Consider the following 20,210-nt stretch of genomic DNA (forward strand, 5'->3'; position numbering starts at 1 on the left):
TGACTGCGATAGTTGAAAAAGAAACGTTCGGTAAAAATCTTGTGAATCGGAAAACACATTTGTTAGCCGATCTCAAGTTAGACGTCTGCGTTGATTAGGAAATTAGGAAAGGTTGAATGTTGACCAATGTGTTGTAGCATGTTATGTACAATGATTTTTATTTATTTTCTACTGAACGTTGGTATACATTACGGGGCATACCCATAAATACCTATAAATTCTACAACAAATTTTTAACAAATGTGCAAGAATGTTTGAGATAATTGGGTAGAGATGGAAAAATCAGGTAAAGGGAAGTGTGATTTTGTGGGGCATTAATATCGATAAAGTTATCGTTCGCTTCATTAAATTTTTTGGTCACATAAACCGGTAGACTCAAAAAAGTCAAATTTTTGACTGCTTGGACTCAGTAGGTGAGCTTGGACTCAACTAGCGAGTCCAAGCTTTTACCAATAATTTTTTCCGTGACATTTTTTAAATTTCGTGAAAGTAGGTTATTTGGTGTACTGAGCTCCAATGTAACGTTTGCTTCACATCGCAATTGCACTCTGACACAGCATTGTATCATTCCATTAGAACGGTGTCCGGAAACGGCTATAGCGATTTGGATTAAATTTGTGGTGTGGTTTTTTTCATTCAATTCGAGCGATTCTGGCTGAGATCTAGCTTTAGAGTAGTTGCTGCACTTTTTTAGTTGTTTCATACGTGATTCAGAATAGTACACACATTTTATTTCAGATTTTATCACCCGTAGAGAATATTCCATTGCTTCGAACTTCCCTCGGAAATATTTTTTATACTATAAGCAATGTTTTGTCGTACATCTATAATCAAATTGTGGGTTTTGAGAATTATCTCAAAAATTATGATAGCTTTGCAATATAATTCAAATGGTCGTGCTTAATTTTATATTAGTCTGTTTTAAAGTTGTCCTAAGGGGAGTTTTTTTTCTGCAAAATTGGTCCACTAATCGTTTTTCATTCCATTGTAAACAGAGCTACGTCTATTTCGTTGAAAATATTTTCTCAGAAAGTGACATCAAAGATAGATGTGTGTCACTTTACAGTTCATACATGTTAGTATAGGAACCTACAACCACATACGTACACATTTTTTTCCACGCGCTCATTTTATCAATAATGCGTTCATTTGATTGTCTCCGTCTCGCTTTAAAGAATTGAAAATGTGACCAATAAGAAAGAAAGCAAGTACATAATAATTGTCATAATAAAAAAAAACATAATAATAAGGAACATAATAAAAAGGACTCTGATCCATTTATCAATAATAATATAAAGAAAAATGTATTCTGAGAAGATTATTGGTAATTATATTAATGCATTCTGATATCATTATAATCTTTGAGAGCCACGCAAAAGATCTTTTTCACTGCTAAAAACAATCAAGATCCGGTTTCGTCTTATGTTATTTTTCTAACGATTTTCTCTATCGGTATTGAGGACAGAATGAGGGCATAGTTGTACGCTAAAGTTTCTACTGTTTGTTGAATTTTGCCTCCTTCCAAGTTGTTTTTGAAACCGATTAAAAATCTCCTTCCTTCATCGTTATGGATGTTCAAACCACTAGCTCTTCTCATTAAACCCGTTGAAGTTAGTCGTAAATTTCGTATATTTCTATTATGCTTCTTAAATTTTTGATTCAATTTTCCTAAGGTATGGCACTGGCCGGTCCCACCTCTTTGGAGGTTGGGAGATCGCCTTCCACATCCTCAGCAGGCTCTGCTCCACTGGCTGAGGACAAACTCCGCATGGTAAGTGTCTAACTCATGTTAGATTTGTCGCTGAAGCTGTTCATCATAATTCATGCATCGATAACAAGTATTGTTATGCAACAACAATCAGATATTTTCTAGGTGAGCATATTCGGTGGTGACACAATATGCTTTGATTGGAAACCGGATGAACCTCAGAAAAATTCGGAGCTCGTTTCAATCCTGTTTGAGGTGATAGGGTATGTCAGGTTTCTTCCTAGCCACCACTGAAATTTGGATGCTCTTTTCTGTGCGATTGTCATTTATTTATTTATGCAGTTTTTTTTTTTATCTTTTTCTATGTCAATACCTTCTTTTCTTCCACTGGAAACTGTAACCTCGTAGGTGTAATGTTTAGCCTATGTATAAAACGTCTTCCGTGCGCCCTGCCAACGATTTTTGCTCATTTGGATAATGGAGCTTCCACTTTCAATAACGTGGATAAGACAAATTTGGAGGAGGTCCGCGCTGTGATAGAAGATTTCAACAAAGTCGCTGCTCCATATGCTAAACTCGTAAGTGGATTAGATGTTTCTTTTGATGAAATCTTATCAATCTTGGGGAAAAAGTTTCTTCCTCGTTGTAGTGGAAAGGACAAACAAATCCAGCGTTTGAGTCGTGGAGCCAGGACAGAGCTGATGTGGAGCTGTTGACTATAATTTGCAGTCTTTCATTTAGCCGGTAAGGTAATTTCATTCTTTGTTCCATGTATTGTGAATATCACCGCAATATTTTTGTTGAAATCGAACGCCAAGGAATTTTATTTCTTTTTATAGGGCGGTTTCAAACCCCCAACTTCTAAACAATCATTATGCACCTTTTAGCAGTGGGGTAGGTGTTTGGATGATTTTTTTTTTGTGATGCTTTTTCCTGTTTTTGTTTGAGTATGACTATCTTCAAGGTATATGGCGAGACGTCGTATGAACAAATGCAATCTATCATTGATCAAATAGGTTTTCGTGAATCAGATGTCTTTCTGGATCTAGGTTGTGGAGTGGGACAGTTGGTGCTGTACGTTGCAGGAGGGACTAGGGTTCGTGCTCTGCGTTTCTGTTTCTTCAGTTCACTATTTTATCTCTAATTGGTGAAAAGAATGTATCCTCCCTCTATGGATAGAAGGTATATTTTAGGTGAAACGGTCTGTTGGTATTGAAATTAACGATTTACCGGCGAGGTACGGAGCGGCAATGGGCGAGGACTTTTCAAAGTAAGTCGCTTAAGGTTTGCCATGGATCTTCCTTTTGTTTTCAAATGTGTGTACTTCGTTTCAAGGTGGATGAAATGGTGGAAGAAAAAATGCCGTCCATTTCAACTCTTCCACGGCGATATGCTGGACGAACGATTCAGGAGCATGATCACTCAGGTAATATCAGTGGTTTTTGTTTTCGGCCTAAGGTTCAGAAGTTTCACTATCTTTATTAATCTAGTTCAAAAGAATTCATCATTATATCACAATTGGTTTTGCTTCGCATATCTATTTAGGAAATTATCCGTATATTTTTCTTTTGCTCCGGCATACTTATTATATTGCACTAGTGCCTTTTGTAAAGAGTTTTGTTATCTGTTTGAAGATTTGTATCTTGCTCACTTATTTCCTGTTCTCACAAATTTTTGTTGTCCTTCCACTCTTTATTTTTCATTTCAACTTTTGTAACCTATCGTCCGTCACTCTGTATTTCATTTGTCTTCAATTTCTGTAGTTTGAGTCTCCCGTCTTGTCTGCTCATACAGTTTTATTTTGCCGCGTTGAGACAGCTGATGAGGAAAATAGCACTACGGTTACAGAATTGCGTAATGTACTACTAGTAATTTTATCGCCTGCATTCCTGCAATTTTCTTGCGTCTTTCCATCACGAACAATCTGAAGTAACAGTACGTATTTTCGTCCATCGAAATTAATACTTTTAAGTCTGCTTGTACTTACTGAATTGGTTTCAAGTTTCAAGAAGGAATGAATACTGTTGAAGACGTCCTTTCCTTCCAAAAGGTAAAAGTCTGGCAACTCGATTTTCGATTCGGTAGTTCCACAAACTCTGAACCATTTTTGCAAATATTGACGAAGCTTCTGTGAGTAGGTATCCATCTGCTGCTTCCTCGACTTCTTTTTTTTTTCTCTGATTTTGAACGCGATTCTGTAATTTTGGATTGAGCTCGAAGGCTTAAGCACATCCCAACGAGATTGAACGGGACCGTGCTCTTCGTCCCTTACCCACTTTTTTTTTCCAAGAATTCCTTCCTGTAATTATTTGGATTTGGATACCTTCCTAGAGACAAAAATAAGCCAATCACGAAATTCACGGATCTGCAAAGGTATTCGAGCGGGGTGAACATTTGATAGATTGCTGTAACGCTTAGTTATTACTTATTTGTACTCACTACGTTGCGTTGCGTACACTATCCAGAGGAGAAACTGAAGCCAACTTACGTTGCGCAGTTTCGCGCACGGTGTTTGTTGTTCTAAGAGTTCTGTCTTTCTATATCTGTCATTCGAAGCCTTGATTATTTTTTTGTTTATCAAAATCACCCCTTCAAATTTCGTTTGTCGTCGAAGTGATGTTAATGTTGCCGTTAATGATTAAATGCAGTCTTGTAGAAATTAGATTACAAGTGCTCGCTATTCTTATTCGTTCTCGTGTGAGTGTAATTCAGGCATTCTTCTGATTTGTGAATTTTTCACTTCATTTCCCTCCAAGAAATATTCTAACTCATTCAATAGTTCCACTTTCCCGGCAGTGACAATTTTCTGATGTACTCTGTTCCATCTTACGAAGATCTTCCCATGTATTACATTACTGTCGTTATCTACCTGCATTAGCTTTTAAATATAAATACCAACTCTAATGAAGATGGTATATGGTTGCAGTCCAGTAATGCGTGCACAAAATGGAAATTTGTTTCTGCACCTTTTCATTGAGTTTTTTTTTAGTGTGCAAAAGAACCGAATCTTTATGCCTTAGAATGATGTTGAGATTTTTTTTTTCAATTTGTAGGAGGCTACGATCATCTTCATCAACAACTACGCTTTCGAGCCGGAGCTCGATCTTCACATCAAAAACATGCTTGCGGATTGTCATGTAGGTACCCGGATCATCTCAACGAAGGCTTATGCAACCGGGACGAAGAGAGTAAATATGCGGAACTTGGGAGGTTTGCTGAAAGTTTTTCAAACTTTTGTCTTTCTCGTTGCAAACATTTTTTTACAGTAGAAAATTCTTTCCATTATTGTGAACTCTTATTTATTCCCAGTAACTGGGTTAATTATTCGTCTTCTTAGCTCACTACGATGCCCACTTTTCATGACGAATAAGCTAATAAACTCCCCAAATTTCACAGTGTGTAATTTTCAGTGCCTTAAATGTTTTTGTTTGCTGTAACTCACCAGTGATAGTGTGCCAAGAATGATAGTGTAGAAATGCTAATTGTTTGTGACCACGCTGATAGTTTCTACTTACAGATGTCGAGGCAATAATGGAGGTCAGCCAACTGAAGACAGTGAAACAACCGACCTCATGGACACCGAACAACGTGCCATATTATCTGCATACCGTAACACATAGTAAGGTCAGCATCTTGCTGCAGTTTCTGTTCCTGGATGAGCTATCAAAACACACGGCAATCGATTTGCGGTGTGGATTCGTGTGCGGCGCGGCTGCGTTGCGGACGCAGATGCAGGAGGGAATCGACCTGTCCCCGCTGCCCGAGTTGGACCACGTCCTCTGTATTGTTTGTGGTCATATCCTGATTTTGATTCAGAACATCTAGATGGGCAGAAGTTGATCATTCGTAATAATTTTGTTTCAGAATTGCACAGAGGCTGCTATTGAGTTGTATGAGTGTATGGGGAGGGACTTTTGGAAAGGGTTTCTATGGTTTCTCTAATCAGATGCTCCTCACCCTCCCGTGCTCCTTAGAAAGTAGATCTCGCAGAGTTGTTGAACACGGGTCCACACTATACTTTCCTAGTTGTTGGACTCAATAGGAACCTACAATTTCACTGCTACATTTACAATTTTGTGTTATTCTTGCATATAATGCGGCATGTGAATATTTTCGATGATATCAAGTTCGCTTTTCATTTTGAAGGTTAATAGTTGAGATGAACTTTTTTATTTTGGTAATAAGTCTTTATCTTCCTATGTTGAGTGTCAGAAGAGTTTCGTCTTTCGAAGAGGAAATATTCACGTTTCAGTGCTTTTGGAAAAAAAAGTTAGTAAGGAAACGTGATGTGCACTTATGATATTTCACAAACTAAAGTGTGTGGTGATTTTGATTGAGAGCTACCTAACTAATATTATCGTATATTTCACATTAATCTTTGCCAAGCTTAGTGAACTGCAGGTTTTATCATATGTATCCCTACTTGATCGGAGATTGTTACTTTGTTTTTAGCGGAAAAAGGAATGGAAGGAAATTCCTGTGCTCTTCCTCCATGTGTAATATTCTACTAATCAGCGCAGTGATTAGGAATATGATTCCTTGAAAGAGGCTTTGCAGAAAGTTCGAATTAACCGTTGGTAATGCTTTAAATACCCAGAGATGAAGTCATTTTTGATGGGATATTTTCAGTTTTAAGCTTCGATCACATCTCATTTTCAATGACCAGTCAGAAAGAGTAAGTATTGCTCGCTACGAAACCAGAGAGCAGTTCCATGAAATCCTGATGAATTTAACAAATGTCTCGAAATCCCCAAAAGCGCTTTCTTTTCTCTAATGAGCTTTTGGAATAGTGGGGATTTGAATGTACAAAGAAATAGATATAGTATTAATAATATTAATATAATATATATATTAATAATTTTTATTGGGATATCTTCATCATTTTGATAAAGGACAGTAACAAATTAGTTGTTAGTCACCAGTGTAAGGCAGTGTGGGCTATATGTGTTAGCAGTGTGAGGGGAAATCTTTTTCCTCCAGGTTCAGGCATGTCGCTTTAGCTCAACGATTATCGAAAGAACCTTTCTAAACGAAGCATTTCATAAGGGGAAGATCTGGGGCTTTCTGCAGCGAAAACTAATTTTTTTTTGGAAGTTAAGTGCCATTGTATGAGGTACGGTATTTGAGATTCGTGTAGTTTTATTTATATCATTACCGTATTAGTTTCTTCAAAATCCTTCTTCTTCCTTAACATTAAGGAGTCTCTCGATCAGAAGCCATAACTGGTTTGTTCACATCTCTCATTTCGCTCTTTGTTCCGGGTAGTAACGTAAGCCGTCCTTGGATTAGTCTGTAAACAACATATTCTTATTGCAAATTGTTTATATGGCCAAGAAGTTTGAATTGTATCATCCAAATTCTAAGTTAATAAGTTACAGTACTCTTTTGTTGTCATTTTATAAAACATATTACGGTTTCTGGTGAATTTCTATTGAACTATTGTAGATGTTGCTTTAAGGGATCTTTTTTGATAAGAAGTTCCCGTGTACTCGACTATTCATCTATATGTGTCCATATTTAGGATTAATGGTTCATTATACTTTAAAGTGACCATTTAAACTACTAATAATTAACTATCAATTTAATATTTTCGGTGGTCACTTTAAAGTAATTTTTAAATACTAGTTCCGGTTTTCCTTAAGAAGTTATTGGCGAAATTTATTGTGATTCTGTTAACTATTTATTATTGCAGATGATGAACTTTTTCACTCAGCGTAAAAATGGTGGTGGTGAGCTTTCGCGATCAGTCTCATCGTCGAGCAAATCGGGTTCGAGATCTCCAGATAGTGTGGTGAGGTTGCATCGCTAAAAATTTCTTGGAAAAATTCATTTAATGAAAAAAGCAAATATGTTTCGATGACCAAAACTTCGTTTAGGAGAGAAATCGTGTTCAGAGAAGCAGCGAATTGGTCAAGTCAGAAGGAGAAGATGTTCATGGAGATAGCGACGCGAAAGCGTAAGTTGTTTTCACAGTGAACACGTTGAAACAGTAACATTGTCCATCAAAATGAGTTAGGAAATTATGGCGAAGTAAATTTATTGAATCCTTAATCCTTAAACTTTCTAACTGTAACAATTATTCTACTCGAGTTTTGTCCAAACTCGTCAATTTCCTGCTGTCTGAACTTTTGTTCGTCATATCGTTTGATTTCGTTCGCTGTTGTCTGAACATGTCTGCAACGATTTCGATCTTTTTGTGTTTTCCCACGCGTTCATAGTGAGCCACCCTACGTTTCATATGTTACCCTGATCACTACCTTTTAGCAGAGAATTCTTTGCGATTCCCTGCGTCATGTGTAGACGGCGGCAAGCAGCATTCATCTTTTCACAATCAATTCATGTTGCTCACCCATTCATTTGTTCACAATCAATTCATGCTGCTCAAATTGCGGCTAATTGAGGTGGATTTTCTTTGTGTTGAAGACCTGCTGCATTAGACATTAATCTTAGCGCACTACTGTTGCAATGAACATTTAAACATGCGACGTTTCACTAATCTATTCTGAATTGCTACAAATAGGAAGTGAGTTTCAGAGACAACTCCAGTACTCAAGGGATGCTCCCTTGGAACTGTATCTTGGAAATGTCAAGAGCAGCGAAACAGAGTGATATATCATCTGCATAGCTCTTATTACAACTTATTACTTCGACGATAGCACTTTAATAAAGTACTTCTGACCTCCTCACGTTGAATTCCTTCGCCAGTGGTTCTGCTCAGCTTTCTTTGAAGATTCTGATTAGCTCCAATATCGTAAATTCACGCTTAAGGGGTGATTCTATGTTGAGGATAACCAGTTATTTAAATGATGAATTGTCTACGTTTTGAGGTTAGTTCAAATTTTTGAAGTTGAAGAAGTCTGCTTCTTCACAGCCTCAAAATGAGTGGAATAAGAATCCGACCTAATCATTTTGTCTGGGAGTCTTGTATAGTGCATGCATGGGAGCAGAATATGTATTGCATAACCCTGACTAGTTCTCCTTCCGATGTAATCCATTCGTACTATTCCACACCAGCGTATAATTTTGTTCTTGAAAAAAAATGATTGGTTGAATTTTGCGTATTCTGAGCACTGCGGCGTTTGAATTCATCAGTTGCCTTAAAGAAGTCTTCTTACTTCTTTTCAAGTACGTCGACTTATGAGTCAAGTTCCGCAGTGTGGCGAAGTAGGAGAGGAAGTGGGCGAGATTGGACCTAACCTTTCTCAATTTGTAGATTTGCCGTAAACTAATGAGTGACGAGATTTCACCTTTCTGGGCTGAATTTTCTGTATATTCTGGATGTGGTTCTCCAAAACATTGTATAACAAACTAATCAGCACTGTCTAACAAAGTTCTCTTAATACTAGAGTGTTGTAAAAACTAAAACATTGCTTGTTTAACACTTGTTTGCTTATGTTTTGGAATCCAGTAGTCTTTGCTCTGGATAGGCTCGGTTTTTCTTGGATGTATTATAAAAAACATGCTCTTGTAAACCTCAAATGGGAATCTTTTTTTTTTACGCGTCTGCCTCTGCTTTTAGTTAGTTCGTCATGTTTCACCTGAAGTATTTGCTCACATATCGCATCTATCATAATTCGTGGCTTTTTTTAAAACTTGAAACTACATGAGGACATTTTTGAAAGTCCCGAATGTGCCAGTTTTTCCCTCCGAGATCTGGATGTCTGGGCGGGACCGCATTACTAGTCCGATTCAACATGTTGGTATACTGCAATCATTCAACAACTAAGGTGACACTGCGATTTTCAGTCATGGTCCTACGACTCGTAACCGGTGGAAAGTGTATGTGAATCAATGTGAAGAAAAAAAGAAACGAGTGAGTTTATTCCTAATACGACTATAGATCGTTTCATGCATAGAACCGCTGACGATATATTTTCTCAACGATTTGGCTGACTCATCCGCTGCGGTGGACGACTAGTCGTCATTGATTATGTGCGCGCTTAGTGAACTGTAGTTTGCGAATGTTTTTTCCTTACTTCAGCTTCACTTCGTTGTTGCTGCTCGTTTCATTGATTGCTTTACGAAAGATTGGCAGAACTGCCTTTTTCCCAAATTTTTACTCTCTGCTTTAAGTTATGCGTACCTTTATTCCTCAGTCCTTCATTTCTTAGCTTTATTTCTGAAAAGAAAGGAAACAGGGAAAGTAAACAACTTTCAGAAACAGAAGTCTTCCTTGTGATTGCCAACTTCGAACAATTATTGTTAGTATAATCACCCTCGAAAATTTGTATTAAACGCATTTTTTTCTTGTTTTGCAAGCGGTACTTATTTAGTTTTCATATGAATACTTAGAATTAGAAAGCTGAAGTTAATGTCGAATTATATTTACCTTGGTTTCTGGTTTGGAAAACTGCTGTGTTTTGACGAGTTATTTGAGCAAAATAGAGTTCCTACTTTTTTGCGATATTCCAAAATAACCTTGCGCAAGGATTCAAATGAAACCTGCAACAACAACACACCATGTACAAGTAAATCTTAGGAGTTTATCAACTGTTACTTTCTTCACACCCGCTTATTAATAACATAAATCAGAAAACCGATACTAAAACTCGGAAACTTGATCAGATAACGAGGGGAATTTAAAATTAGATTCACAATTGTATCTTCCAATCTAGGGCTCTCCAATGCCTGGAAGTCCACGTTGGAACGAAGCTGATACGGACTATGTGCCTCCGGGGATGAAAAAATCGAGAAAATCTCACCATGGAAACGGATCACATCACAGGAGCGAAAGCTCGAAGAAACAAGCTGTTCGTTCACGGGTATATTTGAAGTGGTTGTTTACAGGTGTTATAAAATCTTTTCAGAATACACATTTGAATGTCTGTATATTTTGTTTACTCATCTTCCATGGTCGTAGTTCATTTCAGCCCGTGGCTCGTGTATCCGAAGATGCTCGTGAAGGTATAGAGAAAATGCATGCCATGATAACAACACCACGTCCATTGGATACGAACATTGATGAGGGACTAGTACGCGTTGATATACCTATTACTCATAACGAGAGGTTGTATAGTGAAGGAGAGGAGCTTAACGACGGCAAATCCGTTGTACGGATCATTGACAGAGAAACTGAGAAAGTGCTTTCCATCAAAAATCCAATGGAAGCAATTTTCTGTGAGTTCTCCCTTTCATCATTTTATCCGAAAGTATTTGGAAATGTTACCAAAGAGTGTAATCGATTTCAGTGAGCTTCATGAACCAATTTGTACAGTTCATGGAATATATGAAAACGGATAGTTTCATTGCTGCATTGGAGAAAGATATTGCTCACGAGAAGGTTGGTTTATTGCTGCTGGCAACTCTTTTTGCATACCGTAGTAACATGTTCAGAAAACATTTCTCAGATCTCGAATTCGCTCGATGAGTTCATATTAGAAAGTTTTAAACATGAATTAGGTGGTAGTCTTATAGTTCTCAGTGAGTTTGAATATATAGGAGGCTTTTTTAATTCAAGGAGTTCGCAATCTGTTTTCTTCTGTATTACAACCTTACTACATAAGTTAACCCTCGGTTTCATTAGATCTGAGATATAATTCGTGATTTGTTTCCTTATACCACAATTCAGGCACGTAACGCTGAATTACAAGAGCGTGTCCGTCAGGCGAATGCAGCGGTGGCCGCACAGAGATCGCAAGGTGTTAACGCTCTGTACGAAAGATTAAGTGATCTTGGAATGAGTGATGTTGAAACGCCAACTGAACTATTGCAAGGGTACGTCTTTTTGAGTTTTTCGCATTTTTGGTGGAAACTAATTCATTTTCTACTTGTGACACTTGTGACTATTTTACTCTTTTTGCAGTTCCAAACAAATTGTGGCACATCACAAAGATTTGAATCAACGTGTTTCCTGCTATGAAACCGAGGTGGGACAGTTTGATATCTATCACAGGTGGAAGATGTGAATCAAACACGTTAGACATTGCGGAAAGAGAATTTTCGTCGGACGTTGTACTTTTATGAATCTCGACGTGGCGTTAGTGCAGCCAAAATGTCGTCTTGTTAAAAATATCTCCCGAAAATACTTTCTGGGAGTTTTCGGAAGCCGAGTTTTTTTTTTCGTTCAAATTTAATGTTCCTCGTTAAGGATAAGCAGACGAATTCTACCCAGTGCTTGTTATATTTGTACATGCTACGAATGCATTTGTATTGGGATATTTTGCTATAGTTTTCTTCTTTAATCGGAGAGCTTTTCAGGTCGCTATGTTGGAAGGGAAAATTCGAGCAGTTCGACCATTTGGTGACAAGTTGATTGAAGCCCTTCACTGTTAGTGTCTTCTTACCAATCAAATATGACTTCTACATAGTTTTTCTATTGTTTCATAGTATTTTTTTTTGCAGCTGTCGGTGACAATCCTGTTAACATTGAAGAGCTGCTGCAGACTGTACTTCAACAGACTGGAAATGAAAACGCATCTGTATCACTGCGTTTGGAATCGGAAAATGAAGGTGTCGAGGGTTTGCTGATGTCCCCTACCGGTGGACCATCCAATATCAACACCAGTCATGTGGGTAATACGACGCGTAGACCTCGTCAACGTCCTCGAACTGGACCCGGTGCAAGAGCAAAAGGAAAACCTGAAGAAAACTCCGAAGAAATGCAAAGGCAGATCAATGAAATTGTGCAAGCGGTGAGTTGTATTATAGATGACTAAGTTTCTCGACTTAAGTGCATCCTATTTATGTTCGCTTAGCTCCGCGTATCTAAGAAGTATCTATCTATTTTCTGGTAAATGTCTTTTCTCGGCGGATTTTCTTTTCACTGATTCCAGCTTTTTGCTATGATCAGCCTCACTGCTGTGTGCTCCGCTTCACTTTCATTGAGAGTTCAGCTTTCTAATATATGATTTGCTTGAGGCACGTTCGAAAAATTGAATTATTCTTCATGATGTTAGGCCTATGAAAACAGTGCGATGTGGTTTTTTTCTTCAAAAAACGATGCACTTTTCCTCTATTACATCAGCTCTTCCAGTTTTTCAACAGCAATTTTTCTCATATCACGACCTTGAGTGGGAACGATTATGTTTTGTACATTAATCGACCGTTTCCATTCACAGTCGAATTTTCATGGGAAAAGGTACTTCTAGTTGATAACGTTTTAGTTACTGCAGTGAACAGCTGCTTCGAAACGGTGTTCGGTCCAGTGTTCTTTGCTGAAAACAGTGCTGAGTTCTGTTAATGATTTTTTTTTCAGGCGTTAAAGGTGGACAGCGCTGCAAAGGAGAAGGAACGTCGTTCTAGAGGTGCTGAACGTCCTGCTCGTCGTTCTGGAGCCATAAACAGCAACTCTGACTCTGTAGGCGTCCCTCTACAACGTACCGCTCCATTTCCGGTTACGTCACGTCGAGAAGATGTTGAGATTGATTCTGTGCCGGTTACTGTGGCTGCCAACTCATCTCAATTGGCTTATTCCACTGTAACACCTTCTTCAGGAAGTGCATAAGTTCTCATCGTTTCGTCCATGAAAGACCTACCTACCTCGTCATCGATGTTTTTCGACTATGGTCTCCTCATCATGTTCTTTCTTAATTGTTCTCGTCACCTTGTGATTCTTTGGGATGATATCCCTACTGAATGTGGATCTATTTTAGTCTCTCTTAACACGTGCCTTTTGACACGCACCGCTTCTTTCACTCCGTACTTTTTCGTTAAACATTGCCGACGTGGTTTTTCTCTACTGCCAATATTTTCACTCTTGGTCTCAAAAAGAGAAACAGATGTCGTTTTAGGATGAGTTGGTAGATTTTTTTTAATATAGTAAGTCTATTGCACCTCATCAATATATTAGAGTTTTATGTTATGTCTTTTTGTCCGTTTTGTGGTTTTTTTTAAAGCTCGCGAAGTAAGCATCATGTGGTAAGCTTTCACGGTTTAGCTCCACTATATTGTGTTTTAGCTGAAAGCAAGCGAAATGTTTTTATAGGTTAACGGGTAGAATGCTGATCAGTCATTTGCATTGGAGTTAAGTTCTTGTTTTGCTTCATATTCAATGTTTAATTTATCAGTGGTTCGTTAACTTCTGCATTCCGTTGACATTTAAGTTGGTGGTGTATTTTGAGTCCGATTTTGCGGCTGCCGCGATGCTTTGCTCATCATCGACCTTCCTCATATGCAGTTGTTGGTGTAATCCATGAATGTGAAAATTTATCATTTGTTCTGGTATTCTTTTCTTTCGGTTATTAACCGAATATTATGTGAGACAGAGTCATCTTTGTGTTTTTTTTTGCCAAATTATTTATCGATCCATTTGAACAGATTAATGACCATATGGATATTTGCAAGAATGAATTAACTTCACCATTCAAAATTCCGCTCAAAGATAAGGAAAAAAGCAAGAATTCGCCAGCTGTTACTACCAGGTATGCTCCATTTTCGACTTCATGACATATTAATAGGATTTTATGGAAGTGGTTCAGGTCTCCATTGGCAGATGCTCATGATAGTCGCGAATTCTCTCAACGAGATATCAACGCAATTAAAATGCGACAGAAAAAGCGGTGAGTGTCGTACGAGATCTTTATTCATTTATTTTTCTCTAAATAATTATTGCATAGGATCGCTGCAGAACAAGCTCAACAAGCGCGTGATGCTAAGAAACCACGTAAACCTGTGGATAATCCTGTGACACAAGTTTGTCTTTTTCATATTTTTAGTTTAATTATAGCTTTAGCACTTAATACTAATACATTTTTTGCGTTTCTATCAGAAATCTCCAGCATTCATATTATCCTAAAGGACATATGAAGTGTATCATTACGAGGTTCCCGCGGAAGCTCTAGTACCCCATACTTTTGTTATGATGTCAGTTCAGTACTCTTATAACTCAAAATTTTCCTAGGAATAGCAACGGGCTGATGATTGCGGTGAAATAGTGCCGAAAAAGTCTGAATTTCGGTATCTATAAGTGCAGGACTTTGCCAGATTTTGCAAATTTGCGCACTTGTTTAATGTTACTCAAGAAGAAACACTCTTTCTTGAGTTTACTTACTTTATATTTAGGATCCACTAGCTGTAGTTGATAGAATTTGTGGTGAAATGGCGGCTTCACGTATCAAACGAGAACAAAAACGGGACTCAGAAGAGCGCCAACGCCATGTTGATAATGATTCCGCTCTCAGCCGGGAAGCCCTTGAAAAACATGCACAGGATGATACAATGGCTAGAGAGGTGTTTTTTCGTCAGGTTTTTCTTGCCTTTCTTATTTGTTTTATTACTGACCAGTTTTGAGCTCATCCTATTTCAGTTTATCCGTCGTGAATCGTTAATGGAGCGATTACTTGGTCATAAAATGTTGTATGGCAGGCTTGAATCGTACTCGTCGATGGGTTACATGAAAACTGATCCTCCTCCCGAAGCAATTTCCACACGTGTAAGTTTTTTTTAATTGTGTAGTCAAATTATTATTTGTTGAGTAATCACAGAGTTTCTACCGAGATTAATTGAGAAGATTAGCAACCAAGGAGAATCTTAATTGCTGATTTTCTGGATTCTGTTTGTGTGTAGAAGTGACGGAACTCCTCCCCCTAAACCTTGTGAAATGCTATTCTTTCGAAAGTCGTTTGTTGTGCTTTCAGATTGACCCTGATCCCGACTTCGCTTGCACTTCGAAACCACGTCGCGGTCCACGCACTCCACCACCTCCGGAAAATTCACAACTTCCCTCTAATGATATCACACCTCAACGTCCTAAACAGCCAAGAGGACCAAAAACTCCACCAGGATCACCCGGTGTGACCGTACTTAATTCAGTTCACATTAGTTGATTTGTAGAATTGGAGTAAAACCACGGTGTTTTAAGGTCCCCGAACTCCGCCGCCACCGCAACCTTTACAGACATCTTCGCCTTCTGTAGGTCCCGCTATGCAATCGTTGTTAGCAAATATAGCAGCAATGGCTGGGACATCAGGCACTCAACTAGCGTCAACCTTAGGCGACGATCTGAGTCGCATTGTTGGAAATGTTAATACTGTAGGTTTTATTTTCGTACTATTCCGGGGTATTAAGAGAAATGAACTTTGATGTTTAGGGCGTGTTTCTCGAGTCTTTTGTAACTGCTTTGCGCAGCGCTACGGCACAAAACGCAGTGGCTCCAAGTTTTCAAACTCCTGCGGTACAAGAAAAACCTCCTCAACCGGTGACTCCTGTTCGCGATGTGTCGTCAAGGTAATTGAATTGAGTAAACTGTCAGTAAGACACCTGTTTTTTATCAGCCATTTTTCTCAGATCGCTTTCACGACGTGAGGTTGATACGGACTCGGTGAAGATGGAGCTTGTCTCGGATTGTTCGCTCTCTCCCCTTCGTCCAGATTCTCAATCACGTACTCAATCACCTTTGAAGGCTCCACCAGCTCCACCGCTTATAGCTCCACCACCGCCTCCACCAATTTTGCCAGCACCTTCAGCTCCTAATGCTTCTACTCAGCCTCCTCCACCTGCACCTCCTATGGTAAGATTTCGTGTGACCACAATTGCAGTAGTGGATGCATACTTGAGAGCTTGTCTTTTTGTAGAAGTTGAGTCCGTTATTTTCCGGCGTATTACGGTATGCTATTCGCGAGATTTCCAAAAATCCCCTTGTCTTTGCTTAAAGTTGCTTTATTACGAGCTTTGCTCTTTATTTAAGACCACTAACTGAGTTTACCATTTCTTTGAAGGCTCTGGATATTCAGTCTTGACTTCATAGACAAAGTTCACCTTGTCTTTCTTGAGTTTTTCTTCTCATTACGAGTTCGAATTCCTTGCGAGTAAGGAGTTTTACATATTTGTGTTAAATTCGCAATCCGAATTTGTTTATGCTTCACTTTTCCTCTTTCTTCATTTTTTCTTCCAAACCTTGTATTTTCTTGGTCCTGATCTTTCCGAGACTTTCTATCCTGGATAGCGAGTACTTAATTGATTTGGGATATCGTTTGATTGTCTTCCATCCAGTGAGCCTACATTTCATTCAAATTTTGATTCCCTTTCAATATTTTTAATCCTTTAACTATGTCATCCATATTAGATACAGGGTCTATTTCTCCAATGGAACATATTAGTTGTTTCTAGTGCAATAGACAAAATTAACTTTATGATAGTAGCTTTTTTCTTTACCATATCGCTTTAATCTGCTCTTTCTCTCTATTTGATAACATTTAATCCGTAAACTGACAATCTTTCAAGGATACATCCACTGCTGCGTGTTTGAATTGTGTATTTTATATAGTGGGCATATTTTTAGGTGTCGTTTATTCCAATCGGGCCTCACTCATTACCTGTCCAGAACATTGCTATGCAAGCTCCGCCTCCTCTGCCACCACCGCCCTACGCAATGCCGCCCAATTTCGCCTCATTACCACCACCTGTGCCGCCGTATCCGGGTCAGGTTCCCCCAATGGCTCCTCCTCCACACACAGCAGTTTCATCTATCAGTGCTTTACCAGTGTCAGCGCAAATTCCACAGATGATCCCACCACCAAATATAAATGCCATGCCTAACCTGTCTATGCCCCCACCAGGTGTTCCCGGTCAAGCAAACGTTGCACAAGTGGTTTCTGCACATCCGTTGCCGTTTATGACACCATCCAGATCGTCTGATGTATCTGCAACCAAAACATCGTCTATAGCTGGTACTCCACAAAAACCAGCACCAGATATGAACGTGCAGAATTCGGAGCCTCCCATAATTCGCGTGACAATTGAGGACACTACCGTCAATCGAGGGCAGCAAGGAACACCTGCGAAAATAGAATCAAGACCAGCAGATAACTGGTGCAATAATAATTGTGCTAGCAAATTTTCTGGGAACTTTGCTACCCGGGAGAGCCAGCAGCCGAACAGACCAGTCCCCGGAGCTCGTTTCGATCCTCCCAGAAAACCGTACGCGGTTGACAATTCGAATAACGACAACACCCAGAATTTCCCGGGGAACGACCACAGTGCCAACAATCGTGGTGACAAACGTGTTGAAATTCGTCCAGACAATCGACCAGGACAAGACCATCAGAAGCCTCAAAATCCAGTGCCTCCGTCTATGAAAGGATCACTGGCTCCTCTACCTTCGCAGCTGACGAAGCCAATGAATTCTCCAGAAATGACTGCCACAAGTCAAAGTGTGACCAACACGTTATTGTCAGCGTTGGGTATAGGATCTTCTTCATCTTCTGGTCCATCGAAATCTCAACCACCCTCGTTTTCGGAACAAAATATGAAAAAAGAGCGGAGCGGACAATCTAGTTTCCTTTCAGGGAACTCTTTTGGTAGTGAACCCAACCGTTTAGGTCCTTTGGGTCCTGCTCCTAGGTGTCCACCCGGTCCTGGTCCTGTTAACTCTTCAGGTCCGCACCCCCGTCTCGGTTTTACTGATTCATTTGGGTCTTCGGGGCCAACTCGAGTTTGTAATTCTGGTCTGCCTGGTATTTTGGGTGGGGCTCCCTCAGGCGCCATGGGAGGTGCAGGTATTCAAGGCCCTTCAGCCCGCATGGGATCTCCATCTTCTCCTGGTCTTCCTTTGCGGGGTCCTCTAGTTCCACATAGTTCAATAGCTCCCCGAGGTGTTCCCGCTATTCCTCCCCAGTTTAGGGGTCTTCCCGGGATTCCAGGTGCTCATCCCTTTCGTCCTCCAAACCTTCCCAATCGTAATATTCGTCAAAATCGTCCACACCGTGGAAGTGGTGGACGCCCATACCGACCGCGGGAATGATCATATATCGTCGACACACAACCGTTTTCTGGTTTGGAAGTCTGTTTTTTTTTCAAGTCTTTTTTCTCTTGTTAACTAACTTTGATCATTGCTTATTAGTCATTTGTCACATGCCACACGTCTTTTTCCTGCGGCTTCCTAGCGTTTAATCCATCTGAACGCCAAAGCACTCCACTTTTCGCGTCTCAGATACTTTGCATAGTCATTGATGTGCGCCATTGATCTTGACATGGGCATTGGAAAAATCATTCGTCTGCAAATTTGAGTAGGTTGTTAGTCTATCACTCGTTGATTATTTTCTATTCATGTCGCTATGTTTGTTAGTTTCTTTCTTCTTCATGATTGATTGGATTTTTCATAAAGGTATTTTGTTCAAAATTGGTGTCTACAACATTCATTCTGTCATTCATTCATACAACATTCATCGTCTTCATTAATATTCTAAAACGCGTGGCTACATTTTATAATGCTCTTCTCTTTTCTGCTTTTCAAACAATTCGTCGTTGTGAAATTCTCTCTGTGGCCTTTTGGATAAGCACGCATCTAATCTATTTTGTTTTTGCCCAGAGGAAGATTCTTTTGGAAAAATTCTCTACTTTACTCTTTTCAATTTCTTTCTTAACAGTCATGTCCTTTATTCCATTCTCCATTTTCTCGCCGACTTCATTTCAAGGCGATTTGATGGTCTTCTGGAGATGGTGCTTCCGCACACGCGAAGATGGTGATTCGTGTGATTCTTTAATGATTATATTACGAACAATATAAAAGATGTTTGTGTATTCATTGGTGTTGTTGAATATTGACAATATATGTATTGATGATTGATCACAAGACAATAAGCATCGGTTGAACAGAGCAGATCACATTTTCATAGCAAAAATGCAGACGTTCTGCATTTGATCTGCTCCGTCTCTTTCACAATGATCTGAACGATTTCGAATTTGTGGATTTCAAACCTTGATTCTATCATACTCCAGCTTTATGAATTTCTCAGTCATTGCTACTGAGTATGACAATCTTCCTTTCTTATGACTCTGCTTTTATTGAGAACCTTTTCTTTTTAATACTGTCTTTTCAGTTTTGAAGGTCCTCAACTCTGTTATAGGAGGGTGACCTTCTTGTTTTCTTACCTCTCGGTTAAGAGAACTATTTTGAATCGCTCTCACAAATTTATGCGTTATTCGAAAATTAAAATTAACTCCTGAGATACTGAGCTTGGCCAATGCTTTGTTCAGAAATCTAAAAATCAATATATTCATCAAACAGCACCGACTTCTACAGTAATTGCTGTAAACATTCCTTATTTTTGTTACTGTTATAAATTTCAACTTGTCACCCACCATTCGTTCTACAGCACGACGTGATATCAGAGGTTAGTTTCTTCCAGAGTAAATGTGTCTACCAGAGGGCGACAATCGATTGAAATATTCCTGGTGGCCGATATTACTTGTTATTGAAATATTACTGCACATTTCTCCAGATAGTTTTTCTCTTCGCAACATTTAATAGCATCAATATATGATAACGGGGTGCTAATCTTGTTTTCTGTTAAACTTTTAACTTATCACAAGTGGTGTTTCTTAGATATAGATACAATCATAGATGGAAATTAGACATTAATCAGTTATGCCACAATTTCTAACAATTGAGAAAAAAATTCGTCGGAGAGAGTATTCTTTTGATGCTCCTCTCGTTAAAGTTGTATCGTATTTTGAATTCTATGGTAGGTATTCCTAAGCGGTCAGGTTTGGAGTTGTTTCTATTTTCTAGTCAATCAGCCAAAACTAAGGAAGGCTTTTTGCCTTTCACAGCTGATTCGTTCAG

The 20,210-nt window shown here is 39.0% G+C and overlaps 3 protein-coding genes across 8 annotated transcripts in view; all 3 read left to right on the forward strand.

Moving 5' to 3' along the window:
• Nucleotides 1–1,675: 1,675 nt before the first annotated feature.
• On the forward strand, nt 1,676–13,636 carry RB195_007858 (uncharacterized protein; the record flags this gene model as incomplete). Of its 4 annotated transcripts, none has more annotated exons than XM_064181714.1 (23): nt 1,676–1,771; nt 1,874–1,971; nt 2,130–2,286; nt 2,358–2,452; nt 2,548–2,602; nt 2,673–2,804; nt 2,902–2,978; nt 3,044–3,134; nt 4,762–4,918; nt 5,226–5,332; nt 7,401–7,499; nt 7,585–7,664; nt 9,455–9,521; nt 10,324–10,470; nt 10,579–10,825; nt 10,897–10,988; nt 11,277–11,422; nt 11,511–11,574; nt 11,906–11,975; nt 12,050–12,339; nt 12,903–12,951; nt 13,009–13,143; nt 13,632–13,636. In XM_064181714.1, 23 exons carry the CDS (start codon nt 1,676–1,678, stop codon nt 13,634–13,636), a joined length of 2,556 nt encoding a protein of 851 aa, XP_064038483.1. The 4 variants fall into 4 exon arrangements, with proteins under 4 accessions (XP_064038483.1, XP_064038484.1, XP_064038485.1 ...); XM_064181715.1 differs by having other exon boundaries at nt 10,324–10,458; XM_064181716.1 differs by lacking the exon at nt 13,632–13,636 and having other exon boundaries at nt 10,324–10,458; nt 12,903–13,004; nt 13,141–13,173.
• A 202-nt stretch (nt 13,637–13,838) lies between these two features.
• On the forward strand, nt 13,839–18,386 carry RB195_007859 (uncharacterized protein; the record flags this gene model as incomplete). Of its 3 annotated transcripts, XM_064181717.1 has the most annotated exons (11): nt 13,839–13,883; nt 13,964–14,067; nt 14,125–14,205; nt 14,263–14,338; nt 14,708–14,875; nt 14,952–15,077; nt 15,283–15,436; nt 15,507–15,676; nt 15,735–15,871; nt 15,932–16,154; nt 16,926–18,386. In XM_064181717.1, 11 exons carry the CDS (start codon nt 13,839–13,841, stop codon nt 18,384–18,386), a joined length of 2,745 nt encoding a protein of 914 aa, XP_064038486.1. The 3 variants fall into 3 exon arrangements, with proteins under 3 accessions (XP_064038486.1, XP_064038487.1, XP_064038488.1); XM_064181719.1 differs by lacking the exon at nt 13,839–13,883 and having other exon boundaries at nt 13,976–14,067; nt 14,708–14,890; XM_064181718.1 differs by lacking the exon at nt 13,839–13,883 and having other exon boundaries at nt 13,976–14,067.
• A 768-nt stretch (nt 18,387–19,154) lies between these two features.
• The window catches only part of RB195_007860 (uncharacterized protein), a gene marked incomplete at both ends in the record, with an annotated part of 52,965 nt that continues 51,909 nt past the window's right edge, over nt 19,155–20,210 (forward strand). Inside the window, one exon of the mRNA XM_064181720.1 lies at nt 19,155–19,197. Coding sequence (XP_064038489.1) covers nt 19,155–19,197 — 43 coding nt within the window. The remainder of the gene's footprint in view (nt 19,198–20,210) is intronic.

Source organism: Necator americanus, chromosome I, assembly GCF_031761385.1.
Source record: "Necator americanus strain Aroian chromosome I, whole genome shotgun sequence".
NCBI lineage: Eukaryota > Metazoa > Nematoda > Chromadorea > Rhabditida > Ancylostomatidae > Necator > Necator americanus.